The sequence below is a fragment of the Uloborus diversus genome, chromosome 4, assembly GCF_026930045.1.
Source record: "Uloborus diversus isolate 005 chromosome 4, Udiv.v.3.1, whole genome shotgun sequence".
Taxonomy (NCBI): Eukaryota; Metazoa; Arthropoda; class Arachnida; order Araneae; family Uloboridae; genus Uloborus; species Uloborus diversus.
The window spans coordinates 73330802-73345900 of NC_072734.1; the positions used below are offsets into that span (position 1 = coordinate 73330802).

The 15099-nt window shown below is 33.1% G+C and overlaps 2 protein-coding genes across 2 annotated transcripts in view; one reads left to right on the forward strand and one right to left on the reverse strand.

Annotated features, from left to right (window-relative positions):
* Positions 1–4717, reverse strand: part of LOC129220171 (glycosaminoglycan xylosylkinase-like) — an 86468-nt gene extending 81751 nt beyond the window's left edge. Inside the window, exon 1 of the mRNA XM_054854525.1 lies at positions 4490–4717. Within this exon, the coding sequence (XP_054710500.1) occupies positions 4490–4588 (99 nt within the window). The 5' untranslated portion in view covers positions 4589–4717. The remainder of the gene's footprint in view (positions 1–4489) is intronic.
* Positions 4718–11263: 6546 nt separating this feature from the next.
* LOC129220635 (uncharacterized) overlaps positions 11264–15099 on the forward strand; it is a 42040-nt gene continuing 38204 nt past the window's right edge. Inside the window, exon 1 of the mRNA XM_054855065.1 lies at positions 11264–13120. Within this exon, the coding sequence (XP_054711040.1) occupies positions 11264–13120 (1857 nt within the window). The remainder of the gene's footprint in view (positions 13121–15099) is intronic.

The window sequence follows — 15099 nt, forward strand, 5'->3', positions numbered from 1 at the left end:
TTACTATGGAAAATCTACATGTAAATGGTTTTGAAAGAGAAGACTGTTGGAGGGTGTTTCATATTTTTTATTAATAAAATAAATAAAAGAAGATTTCGACGTAGCCAAAAGGGGGGGAGGGAAGACATGGTTCTAAAAGCTTATATCTTCCTTTTCAGTCGCTACAAAGCTAGTCTAAAGTGCGTTTTTGAAAGTCAGCTTTTTAAGGAATTCCTGCTTCATGGGAAAAACTCCCGAACCCCATTTCTTAGTTTAAATCGAAGCCACTATCGACCTAGAAACGTCCCCACCCCCTCATTGAAGAGAGTAAGAAATCAGTGTCGAAAACATTTCGGTGACGCCTTAAGCATCTCATTCCCGGATCATCGAAGCTTGTCTTAAAATTACCTTTTTTGGGCTTCAATCTCCAAAAAAAGGGGAGGAACCTACAAATCACCACTTTTCCAATGACAACATCATGGCAGAATATTTTTTGACCAGTTCCAAAAAATTAAATTAAAACCTTAAATTTAAATCTAGACATCAAGCACTTTTTGCAACTGACCATAGTTCTTTCCCTATCTATCTACTTCGCTTCTCACTTTCAGATTCCGTATCATGTAAAAGTCCATGTCATGGTGTCATGAACTCACAGGTACACCAGACATTTATATCTTCCATTGTCCACTAACCTCATCTTCCCGCATTAAATATTACCCCTCTCTTTCTCTTTCCGAAGTTTCGATTGTTTACCGGGTGAAAGCGCTCGATCCTCTCTTTTCTTAGTAACATCATGAAAGATCTTTTATAACTACTCCGTTTTCGAATCTACAGCATTGAAAAATTTCAAATCCCGCCCCCCCCTTCGTCATCATCAGTAAAGCACGTCAGAAATATCGTTTTTAAAGCTTCAATTTCGAAAAGATTTCAAGGAGAGTCCCGCCATTACTCCTCTTCCCAAAATGATCAAAGGTCGGAAAAAGTTTTGTTTTTGGAACTTAACTTTTGAATTCCTGTCGATGTCCTAGTTTTTATCAAAAAAAAAAAAAAAAATTCCACAATCACATTTTTCAGATTTCAATTTCAAAAAAGTTCTTAATTGATGTTGTTCGAATCTCTCCTTTCCCTAGCATCAAACAAAATCTTTTAAAACTGCGTTTTCAGCACTAATACTTTGAAATTTTGCTGGACCCCATCTTCCTAACATATTTGGAAATACAGTCGAGTCCCGACTTATGCGAGGGATGCGTTCCAAGACTCCTCGCGTAAGTTGCAATTTCGCGTTGTGGAAAAATATATGCATACAAATTTTTAAAAGCATGCCACAAATACTTTTAGGCACTTATAAACACCTCAAACTGCTCTAAAGCATTCCTTAACCATTTCCATAAAGAACTGAACTTTTACTGTATTGAAAAAATAAACTGTTATTCAACATGAAATACTTAAGATGCACAAAATGAATGACCAATGGGAATAAAAGATATGAAATAAAACTACACGGTACGCACTGCATGCAGTAAAATTAAAATGATGCACAAAATAGTACAGTACAGTAGATATAGTAGCAATATTTACGAGTTAAAAAATGAGGATACTAGTGATGATTTATGCTCCAAGATCAGATCGTTATTCTTACCTAATACATTTTTAAATACGCTTCACCTTTTATTTAAAACGTTCCAATTTGTGGTTACATCTCCTCTACCTGATCTTTTTATTAATCCACAATGCAAGAGCGCGCGTAGCTTCCATTTTCATAATTTTTACTTTGCTAGACTGCTCTGCAAGCTTCAATATTGAAACTGAGTTCTAAACTTTTACAAACATCTTTTTGTTTTGACTTTTAATTGTACATATGGAAGATTCACTCATACTTATTGTCGCGTTACCTTCGACGTTTTGTAATTGTTCAAGCATATAGAGAATTTCAGCCTTTTTAAATTTTTTTTTATTAGAAACTTTCTTTTTCTTCACATTTTCAAACTTTAGATGAAGGTGACACTAAGGTGCCAATATGGTTATTTGATGCACTAGACTAGTTTGGCGTGGGAACTTTGGCTGTCAGTGATACTCAAAGGGACGTAATAACATTCACGAAATCAATATTTAGTAGCCAATAACAAAGCTGATACTTCCTTATAAAAAAAATCATGTTGTGGGCAAAAAATTCGCGTTAGCTCTAAAATTTGTTACCCGTGAAAAATTCGCGTTATATCGATTTCGCGTAAGTCGTTGTAGCGGGAGCTGACTGTAAATATATAAATGCAATTTTGGAGTTTCACTTCCAAACAATTGCCGGAGGAGGACCCTCGAACTTCCGCTCTCCCTAAAATCACCAGAGATCATCTAAAATTGCGTTTTTAGGACTATAATTTGAAAAAATATCCGCGGGGAGAGACCCAAAAGAACCCCATATTTCTGACTTATGTTAAACTTACAATTATATTTATAATGCTAATATTTAATGACTCCCATAAGCAAAAAAATAAATCTACTCCCTTTCTCTCTCTGTATTGATACATGTGTTTGACAAAATTAAGGGGTCGCACTCACCCAAGGGCGCCCAAATAGGGAGCAAAAGAGGACTCAAGGCCCCCCCCCCCTAGAAATGAGAACTTCCTTGCTTTTAGTGCTTTGTTCTTTGCAAAAATGTATAAAAATTTCTTTTCCAACCATTAATGAATAAGTTATTAAAATATGTCAATTTTTTTAATATTTCTAATTTGTACTGAAATCAGTTTCTACGGGGAAAATATTCTGCTAAACCATGGGGAAAATTTTTGAGCCCTCCTTAAAATTTTGCTTATGAGTGCCTTTGCACACACCCTTCGCCTCCCTATTCAAACTGAAATAATGTTAGAAGATATCATTACGGAAATCTTTACTAATAATAAAGCTGAAAGTCTCTCTGTCAGGATCTCTGCGACACGCATAGCGCCTAGATTGTTATGCCGATTTTCATGAAATTTGGTACAAAATTAGTTTCTAGCATGGGGGAGAGAGGTGCAGCTCGAAGCGATTTTTCTAAAATTTGATTTTGTTCTTTTTCTATTCCAATTTTGAGAAAATTTTACCAAGCAAATTATCACAACGTGGAGGAGTAAATTACGAAATTATCATAACGTGGAACCGTAACATGGGCAAGCAAATGAATATAGCAAATTGGTGAGAAATTCATCATCCATTATTTGTAAATATACAGGCGAATCAAATGACCTTTTAATTTTCTACTACGGACAAAGCCGTGCGGGTACCACTAGCAATCAATAAAACACCAGGCACTAAAAAATACTTAAATAGATTATTACAATTACCTTTTTTTTTTTACAAAGGTTTAGCTTATCTTGTATCAATTGTTCACCATTAAAACACAGAAAAGAATCGCATCTGTTAAATTTTGTTTGCAAGAAAGTATTTTAATTTTTTTTGAATAAGTTCCTCTTATTTAAGTGATATCGTTTCCCAATCATTTTTGTAAAAATTAGTATCTACAGGAGCTATGCACTGTAAAAAAAATTATTTCCATGTAACGTTTCGGGATTCTAATGGTTTTTATCCACTTCTTGGAAATATCAAGTATCATTGTCAAAAAGTTTCCTGAATTGCTACAAGTTGCAGGAATACAGACTTCTCTCTGTTGTAGAAAATATTTATAACTCCCAGTTTAAAGATTAACTGACAGTATTTATACGGTGTGTCGACTTTAAATCGAATACGGCTTGTCCTGACTGATTAAGCTCCCAAAGCGAGCGAACAAGTCTTTGGACTACGTAGCTTTGCAAGAACGGCAATCAAGTAAGGTACTTGAAACTTACGTGCAGTTCTGGCTTAGCTTTGGCCATGATTTGTAATACTGTTTATGGAGCTGTTATTTTATTCCTACCTAAGATTACTCTGAAGTTCTAGAGACACGACTGACTTTAAACGGGAAGATGTCAGGATAATTTCAAGAAGGATACTGAATTTTAGCGGAAAATATTCCTGGCTTTTGCGAGATACGTTACTGGCTGAAATTGGGCACATCAGCTGCCTATTATTTTCCAACAAAGTTTCTGAAGCGTTTTTACAATGTGGGGCCGCGACATCCCTTTATGCCAGGGCCGATTTCTTTAACCAATCCGCCACTGGGGTTTGTCACCAGTCGTCTCCAAACTAACTTAACTTCGAGCGATTGCAAACACTTTAAAATAATAATAATAATAACGTAAAAAAATTTTAAGTATGCTGAGGGGTCATAATTCGGCACTTGAGTTCAAGTTTCATAATTCATCATTTAGTAAGTGTTCTAAGTTAGATTTTAGAAACTTTTCAATCATGATTAGAAGGCAAGGCAAACAAATATTTCAGGAAAACGTAAAGGAAGAAACTATTGTGGGATGTAAAATTAAATTTCCCCTCATACAACAAAAAATGAAAAAAATTTTCATTGAGTAATGGAAAATCAAAAGCGGAACATGCTCGAATAAGAAAAATGTATTGTAGTTCAAAAAAAAAAAAACCTAATTACCTGAAGATCAAATTGCGAATAACTGAAATAAAAAGCTAAAGTAACAACCATTAGAAGGCATAATGCTAAAATTAGAGTTATCCTCAATTTTAACTTCATTTGAAACGGATAATGCAAGCATGAGGGGTTAACAATTAACTACAGTATTCCAAAGATGGCCCATAGTTTATTTCTCCGAAAACCTTATTGTAATTCTGTATATACAAGAATAAAAGGGCCAAACATACAAAAACGAAAAACCGAGTGCTCGGTTTCAAATGTTTATAAATTGATGATGCCAACTTATTTCTAATTATCAATTTGCAGTTTCTTCATTTGAGCCTTCACAGGTGTCAAAAAGGGCCGTGGTAGCCCGATCGGTAGAGTGTCGGATTCGGGGCTGGAGGGTTCTGAGTTCGAACCTCGATGGTCGAAGATCCACCGTCGTCATTAAAGGGGACTGGGTGACGTTAAATATGCTCGTGGTCTCAATGTCCTTCAAGTGAAACGATACCTCTGGGGGTGCTAGCACCAGGTAGCTATTAGCTCCTGGACTAGTTCTAAATTCTCATTAACTGGTCGATCCGGTGATGGTGCTGCCATCTATCGATAAATAAAATAATGGAGGCAAGGCACTTAGTATGCAGTCCTCGACATAAATACAGTTGTAGTCAATTGTGACTCTGAATAGGAATAGGTGTCAAAAAATTGAGTCTATTTAGCTGGAATAATTTTTAAATGACGTTTAAATTCGGTAAATTTTCTAATTTGTTTTTAAAAATATCGCAAATGTGGTTCCACATGATTAAAGGAAAATCTATCCTTCCAATCGCTATGAAAAGAAACTGAAAGCAAAACTTTTAAACTTCTACACTTGGCGATAAATTGACCAAGATACAGCTGATTGGCGAAAAAAAAGAAAAAAAATTCACTCTACTGACCCAAAAAACCCAATAAAAGCATTGAAACTGAAATTTTTCGAAATTAAATTTTAATTTTCTCCAAATAACGAAAATTATCCTAACGTTCAACTGACAACTGTCAGTCAAACTTTCATTCAACGTGAATTACATAAATTGTTTATCACATTATTTGGCGAGTTGTAAAGCACGTGTGTGGGTTACACGTAATTTAAACGGAAACTGAAACTCTGAAGTTGGAAATTTAAAGTAATGTTTGGTTTAGCTTTGACGAGAGCTATTTGTTTGAGTGCTGTGAGCAGTAATAGAAATGTCTATATTTTGAAAAGTAAGTTCGTTATAAATCTAACTTTGTAATAGAATGTATTTTAGAGGATAGTGAATCGAAGTTTGAGCTATTTTCTTTGATTTGTAGATTGAAAAATTTGTAGAAAACGTACATCTAAAATGTTTCCTTAAATAATGTTCTAAAAAAATTACTTCACATTTAGATGTCAACTACATATGGCAGTGTTGATAAAACTATTTTGAAACTTGTTTTCATAGAAATAAGTACTTTGATATATTTTCGAATTTCAGTGATGACGTGTATGACTGTGTACAGATTTTTTAGAAAATGTTTTTGTTTGAAATGTATGCTCCTTTTAATTCCGATTTGAAACTTACTTTAAATTGTAACCTTTTCCCAAATTTTACTCCCAAGTTAAATTAAACATTAAAAATGATAGGTCAGACATATTTTTCTTTGATACGTTACTAAAATTTTACAGAAAGTACATTTTTTACTTTTTAAATGGGGCTATTGAAATCGTGTCCTATAAAAAAGCCATAATATCCCAACAGTACTTTTTTATTTTTAGACCTTATTTTTTTCATGTTATTATTTTTTTTAAATATACCTATTGGGCCGTTCCACGATAAATGAAACCAGAGCGAAAAAAAATTTTCTTATTTTTTTTAATGGGTAGCAATCATTTTTGTATGTCAAAAACATGCTCTTTACAATGGTGTTGTTTTTATTTATGTACAAAAATATTTAAGCCTTAAAGTGAATACTTCAAATTTGGTTTCTTAAAAATGATCATATTTCAGGTATTCAATTTTCATCTTTAAAAAATAATTCAACTTAATAATGATTATTTTTAATCTTTTTAATACTGTAAACTAATATTAGCATGTTGTTGCATATTAAATAACACTTTAAAAATTGACATTCATTGAATTGATTTTGGCTAAATCAATGCCCATGGAAGACATCAAATTTATATGTCACATACATGATAAAGACTTGTTCTTATTCTTATAAGTATGTCATTTGTAAAGTAAAATTTTTTTATTACTGTACACAAAGCACAATTGATCACATTATGTCAAATAAATTTTTACAAATTTTTCAGAAGATTAGTTTACAGAGATACAGGCTATCATGTATGTGACAAAGCTAATCATGTATGTGACATTGTACATAATGAAAGTAAAGTCAATTAAAATTAAATTTAAAATTGCTACGTTTAGAAAATATATTAAAAATTGCACTTACAGTTGAATAATAAATAATTTCCAGATCTGGCAGCATTTAATTTATCCTTAGAGTGATACTGAATGATATTAAAACTGCTCTTCCAAAATTTCAAGAGCATGTTCGCATTAAGCGAATCCGAGCATCGGCATTCGAGAACGACAAAAAGCATGGTTTAGTTCTTCAATTAGAGTTTGCGATGAATTATGGGTGCGAATGGCAAGGAGAGGTGCTGGCAGCATTATGGAGTCGGAGCTCTGTTGCTTTGTTTAGTGCATCATTGTTTGATGCACAAAATACCCTGTGTTTTCTTATTGTATCAGACTCTAATGATAAAAGTAAAAACACTTTTGCAGTGCTTTTAACCAACCTCCTAAATGTAATTCCAGCTCATATTAGACCAAAAATTATAATTTGGACCAATGGCCCATTGAGTGAATTTAAGAATCGGTACATGGCATATTTACTACATGAACTAAATTTAAAATTCCAAGGAAAATTTCATAACATAAGCAGGAAATATACTGCCACTTCTCATGACAAAGGAGTTGTCAATGGTATTGGTAGGTCAGTAAAAGCACGAGTGCATGCGAAGGTTATGGTCAGACGAGAAACAGTCCAAACAGCTTTAGATTTTTCGAGAGTGACTGCTAAAGTTATGCCTAATATCACAGTTCTGTCAACAGTGCAACATCAAATCGATGAAAAATCTGAAGCTATAGATTGGTCAAAAGCACAGGAGGTGAAAGGAATACAAAGTATTCATGCAATTATTTTTGAAAATTCTGAATTGCATTTCTACACTAATTGTGGCTGTAAAGAAACTGCATTCATTTGAAATATTTAGAAGTTGATAACAAACGAATGTCAAAAGTAATTGTTACAGGTTCATTCCTTTTAGTAAAAGTTGCAGGGAAAAAAAGATAGCAAAATTTTGTATGTCAAGTTTCGATTCCCGAAGATGAAAATCATAACTTAACTGTCTCGTATCTAAAGTAAGTATCAGCAACAAGCTTTTCTTATGTAGAGAATGCTGAACAATATCAAGTGTCCAGAAGTTATATTGTGAAAGTCTTGCCAATGCCTACAATTTCCGATAGATTTGTAATACAAATACAAAATACAAAAGTGACGACCAGCAACAGGCTCTGGGCCCAGCTAGACTGGTCCAAGATGGATGTCCAATGAACCTGTCAATGCACAATTTAGGTATACACAAAACTGTAAAATTAACCTTAATTAACGCAAATTTATTATGTTCTATTTTAAAATCATGTATGTCAAAAATAATTTTGTAGTTCTTACAGATAAAGAACTTATATAAGCAAAGCTATGCTTAAAATATTGCATTCATTTCGTACTCTGTCACACACATGATTGCCATGTCACAAACATGATACCTGGTTTTTATTTTTTTTTAAAAGGTACCTGGACCTGAAGAAGTGTAAAAAAAATGTTTTTATTAACTTTAACTTAGATGTTAAATAAACAAAAAATATCAATCCATTTAAAAAAAATTTATTTTGTTGATTTTTTTTTTACAAATGTCACATACAAGATCGTGGAACGGCCCTATTTCTTTTTTTAAAATTCTTTGTAAACATCATATTATACTAACATGTTTTTAAAATAAATTTCAAATTTATTTTTATTTTATGGAAGAAAATCTTGTGTCCCCTAATATTTGTCTCCAGTGTTACTGCCTGTGTTATTATAATAAAAATTTGTTATTTAAATATTGTAAGCAATAGCTATGCACTTCTATTTGTTATGATTAATGTAAAGTAGCCATTTTTTTCACAATGTGCTATTTTGAAGAATTCTAGGTGAGGAAAAAAAAAACTTTAGACGTAGGTGTCTTTTTGATGTGGCCCCTGTGTTACTATTAAATTATGTAAATGTTTAATTATTTTTTTGTTTAATCTATGTTAAAACTTTCAGGTTGAGTTTAAAGAAAAAAAAAACATATTTTTGCATTGTTTCCATAAACACATTAATACAAGGGGAATTTTTAATATAAATTTGTCCCCTGTGTTACCATGATCTTGGTAACACAGGAGACAACAAAAAGTAACATAGGGGACTTAATTGTTTCTAAGCTTGCTATGTTGTTACCGTATATACTCGCGTATAGGTCGATCTCGCGTATAAGTCGACCCCCCCTTTTTCAGAGAAAATATCTAAAACCCGCGTATAAGTCGACCCCCATACTTTCCAAAAACATCGCGAATTATTTTCAAAGAAATTTCAAAATAATGAACACATTTATTTACAAATGAAATAGGAATTAAATAGGAAAACATTTCTAAAAGCCTTCGAACTCGGATTCCGAGTTGGACGCAAAAAAAAGTTCATTCAAGTCCGCTTCCGTCATCACCGCGTCATCGTATACATCGGCGGCTGCAGAATCGGCAAGGATATCAAAACCAGGAGGCAGAAGTGCGCACGTGCTTTGAAAAGATATGATTAAGCAAGTATGTTGCCACTCTTAAAACAAAAAGTATAGCAGTTTATTATATGAATGGCGTGACTGTTGACGATAAGTATTTTCATACGTTTCACGATATTTGTTAATCGCTGATTTGATCCTTAATAAAAAGGAATAATATTATCTTTATTTATGTGTATTATTTAGGTTTTTTTATTTATTATTTTTGAATAAGTTTACTTTTTCACACGATCAACTTATCAGCAACTACCTCTAACCGCACATCGGCATTTCTCTTAGCTTCCCAGCTCTCGTTGATCGGAAAAAATTTTCGGAAAATTTGACAAGCGTATAAGTCGACCCCCCTTCCTTTGATCTCATTTTTTGGACAAAATTTCTCGACTTATACGCGAGTATATACGGTAAGTTTGAATAGAAAGAAATATATTTAAGTTGAAAGAACATGCAGTATTTATTTTAAATTATATGAAAAATATGTATGTTTAATAGAATTAAAATAAGAACTTGCAAATTTTTCTTATTTTGCATTCAAATTTTGATTGACAAACAAAGGAAGACTAAAAGGCACATTTTTCTTCTCTTTATTTAGATATTTATTGTAAGAATTTTTAATCTCTTTTCAAGTTATCATTAAATGAGTTCAGTACTTGAAAAATATTTTTAATGGAAAAGAGCACTTGTCTTTCTTAAAGATCTTCATAACCTATAATTATAAGATTTTTAGTAAATATGCCCCTTTTTGTTGCAGATAATGGCATTTACAGCTGTTGAAATGCAGCACCATTATAGAGAATGAAGGAAACTAAATAAAAATGATTAAAAAGAGTTGAAACAAAAAGCATGTGATAGATATGCAACAAAACGGTTACAGTCTGCTATGTCTCCTAGGAAAATTATACACTAAATAGAAGAAAATCACATAGAAATAAGCAAAAGAAGGATGGTTGGGGGGGGGGGGGGGAGCTTGAATCTGCATTAATATTTTCACCAGATGAAGATACACAGCTGCAGTGGAAGGTAGAAAATTTAAAAAACCAAAACAAAGCTTTATAAGGATAATTTGCATCTTAAAATAGAAAATAAAAAATTGACATAGAAAATAGAAAAATTAATAAAACAAGTACAGTGAAGCCACTGTTTATGGGGCATTCCACAGTATTTTTGACATTATGTAGAGTCCATAACGTCAGCTTTTTTGCCATAACTTTTTAATTTACCATTTGATTTGCAAATTATTTTATTTTGAACTGGTGTGTTGGTAGGAAAAGATCAAAATAAAATAATATGCTAATCAAACAGTAAATTAAAAAGTTATGGCAAAAAAGGAAACGTTACGGATTCTACATAAATGTCAAAAATACCGTGGAAAGCCCCTTATACGTTTTTGAAGGGACTGTATGAAAAAATCGTATAATAGTTATAGGTTAATGTGTAAAATTACTTTGCAGGTACCAATTTAAAAAATATATAATTGATAAAAACATATAAAAGAGAAACATATAAACAGTGCTTCACTGTGCATGGAAAGAGCATAGCGAATTAAAATACATATGCTAATTTCACTCCTCCTTCAAAAACTAGGCAATTTATGGTAGAAAGTAAACAAGTCGTCAATTCAAGGGAGGTTCGTAATAGTGGAAATGTCATTTCTGTTTATTATTATTTTGATTTCACATTTTATACAGTGCATTTTAGATTTTGGAGGAATCGATAAGCCACTAGTTGAATTATTATTTCCTGGGAAAACAAGTGTGTGTTGAACACATTCACTTTTATGAAATTGAGCAGTATTTTTTTCAAACACTGATTTTACAAACATTCATTTATTGCTGTAGTTTATCTTATGAACATATTTCCACTTTATTTTAATGCTTTGAACTTTCTTTTTTAGTTCTCAATTTTCAAAGATGACCACTTCTCTGAAGCTTGTCATTACATTTCGAAAGCAGTACTTAGAACCACTGAAGGCAAAACTAAGTGCTATCAAGTTTTTTGATTATTATAATACTGAGCACAACATTAATTGTGAAGTTCATGTTTCTGATCCCAAAAATGTTGATGTCGATCCAATTTATAAAGCTGAGTTGTATGAAATTGAAGTTGAAATTCAGTATAACGAACATTTTTTACATCCCGGAGATCAGTTTAATAAAATAGGAAACGAGTGGTGCAATCCTACGAAAAATATCCTAGCAAATGCATGGCTGAAGCTGTATGACCGCTCTGTGTTGAGAAATAAAGGCAAACAGTTTCACTCTGATGTTGATCTCAATGAAATTGCATTTGGCACATTTCCAACAATGTTCCACTTCATGCAGCACTACCACTATGAAATAAAATCTGGTGAGCGAGAGATAATGTGCACATTTTTGCATAATCAGAAGCATTTTATCGTTTATACCTGTTTAGTGCATGATAAATATTGTAAATTTCTCAAAAGAACTTATAAATTTAGAGTAGAATATAAGTCAATATCTAGGGTAATCATAAACGATACTCCTAACAAAGAAACAGTGCAGATGTACTTTATTTTGAAGCATATACCTTTAGTACACATAGAAAAAGATGAAAATAAGGAAGAACCTGAATTTCAGTCGGGTGACAGGGTCTCATTTTTAGCTTCAGACCAAGAATACCAAGAAAAAAAATGGGATAGGGCTTTAGAGTTTGGATGCAGGTGTAATCGATCCTTTTGTGTTTTAAAGAAAGTTGGTAAATGTCCAGTTTTTAAGGTGGTAATATCAAGAAAAAGAAGAGCCAATGGAATAATTGAAAGGCTGATCCAGAGATGCCCTTCTAAAACCATATTTCATTATTGCCATGTTGAAGCTTTGATTTCCAAATTGAAGTTAAAAGATTTCGAACTTTTTCCTTATGATAGTGAAAAGTTTGACAAAATAATTGATAAAAGTCATGTAGCTGACATTTCATTTTCCTGTCAGTTTGCATGGCAAGTAGTTCTGTCATACTCTTTAGAAATACAGGATCAGATTATAATGAAATATGAACTGGAAAAGAATGCCGACCAACTTGCCCCATGGGTGGTTTTGAAAATGAATTTAATAAAATTTTCTAGAAAAAATATTGATGCTTTGTTAAGTGCATTGTATCAAATTGCTGAGATGATTGTGAGAAATGAAATATTTGTTTTTGAAGATGCATTGCAGAAACTTTTTGACCATCATTGCCGCCATAAGTCCAAGCTTGAGCTTCCTGAAGGAATGTGCTTCGTTCGACGTTTAATAATTACGCCATCAAGAGTCATCTCTGTTTCACCCACTGAGCATTTTGACAATCGTGTCATTCGAAAGTATGGAGCCGAAAACATGCTTCGTGTATCGATTCAGGATGATAACTTTTCTAAATTAACTTTTGCAGTTCAGTTCCATACCTATAAAGATCAAATGTTAGATGAAATAGCATTAAATAGCCTGCGAAAAGGCATTGAAATTGGTCCTAGGCATTATGAAATGCTTGCGGCATCTAATAGCCAGCTCAGGGAGCATGGGCTGTGGATGTATGCTCAAGATAGACAAGGAAACACTGCAGATACAATTAGAAAGTGGATGGGCGACTTTAGTCGGATCAGAAATGTTGCAAAATACATGGCACGCATGGGGCAATGTTTCTCAACGAGTGAAGAAGCAGTGCAGCTAGAGCTTTCAAATGAGAATGTTATTGAACTTGAAGAAGTGAAGTCTGCCGATGGAAAATATGTTTTCTCGGATGGAATTGGGATGATATCACAGGATTTAGCCGAAGAGGTAATGATTTGAATGTAATTTAATAATGTTTGCTTTTTTGATCTTTGTGTACACAAAACAGTTGGGGGATGTATAACTCATAGTGATTAAGCTGAATATTGAATATTAGTTGGCCAAACAGTAATTCTAAATTAAAAAAAAATCATAGTAAACTCATAATTTTTAATGTTTAAAATTAACCTTTAAAGACAAAATTTGATTACAACATAGATTTGCTGCACTGAAAGTATAATATTTAAACCATTTTAGCACAGTTGGTTCTTGAAGTTGCTTGTCCAATCATCAGAAGGTTTGCTTATTCAAATAAGAACTGGTTTTGACAGGTTTGGATAAATGGAAATATAGTCAACTAACATAATTGGTAGACATTATACTCAGGGCCGGATTTAAGGAGGGCAGGGGAGGCTACTACCCCGGGGCCTCCACAACAAAAGGGCCCCCACAATAAAACTTTTACAAAATATCCTAACTTTCACGGGTCGAAAATACCGGATATATACATATATCAAAATATTCGGATATATATCAAAGTATCGGATATTTTCGAAAGTATGATGATCTTTTCGAACCCTGATTAAGGGCCTCCACTTCTTCATTGCCCCGGGGCCTCCACACTTCCAAATCCGGCCCTGATTATACTATTATAATCAGAGTATGGTTTTAATCATAGTTCCATTCAGATATTATTGTCTGCGTATTATGCATCTTTATAATAATTTTTTTTTCAAATAAATGTTAGCTGCAGAAGTGCTGGCTTAATGCTGTATTTGCACAGGCTGATATGATAAGTATTTTTTTTTTAGTCCAGCAAAAAATTTTAAGAAAATGTCTTTCATTTTCTTAAGCTTTTTTGCACAAAAACTAAGTTGAAATGGGTGGCATGGTTTAAGGAGCAGAATTCGAAAGGGTACTAACTATTGGGATTTTAGTAGAAACAGTAATAGGGTGGCTAATAAGAGAAAAGATTTTAACAGTTGGAATTCAAATAATTGCATAGCATTAAATGAAAGTAAGATGGGCTTACTTAAGGTTTTTTATACCAATGCTCGTAGTATTACGAACAAGTTGAAAGTGTTGAAAAGCATAATAATAGACAAGAGTTTGGATATTATTGGAGTTATCGAGACGTGGACTACCGAAAATGATGCTGATTTGCTGAGTATAATTTGTTTAGACAAGATAAAGTAGGTAAAGGAGGTGGTGGGGTTTTATTTTATGTCAGAGACACTTTAACTTGCAATGAATTGGTAATTAATGATAAACCTAATGAGATTGATATGATTTGGCTGAGTTGATGAGCAATAAGGGCAAAAAACTACATTTAGGGAACATTTATAGGCCACCCAACTTAAGCCAGGGTCAGGATGAACAGATGTTTAGTATTATTAGTGACATTTCAAGCAAGGGGTCAGTCATCATAATGGGAGATTTTAATTTTCCAGGAATCAGTTGGGATAATTTTTACCATAGTAATAGCAGAGAAGAGGAATTTTTGAAAGTAATTGGTGATTGTTTCTTAGATCAAATTGTAACTCAGAGTACTCGAGAGGACGTGATTTTGGATCTAGTTTTCTGTGACATGGAAGGTTCTGTTCAAGCGTTATATGTAGGAGAACACATTGCAGATAGTGACCACAACAGTATTAGGTTTGGGGTTAAATTTGATATGCACAAAGTAGAGAATTTTAGGTTCATGCTCAATTTCAGAAATACTGATTTTGTGGCCCTTAGGCAGAGTTTGAAAGCAGTTTTTTCTTCCGGATTGGACAATAGCGATGTGAATCTTCAGTGGGCAGAGTTTAAGGAAAATCTAGCAAAAACGGTTGGGGATCATGTTCCCTTTAGGAGAAAGGGTGTCAACACAAAAATTTGGCCGATGTGGTTCTCCAGGGAAACTAAAGATGCTCTAAATTACAAGCAAGCCGCTTTTCATAGGTTTAAAGAAACTGGTCATTGTGCAGATAGGCTCCAATATTGTA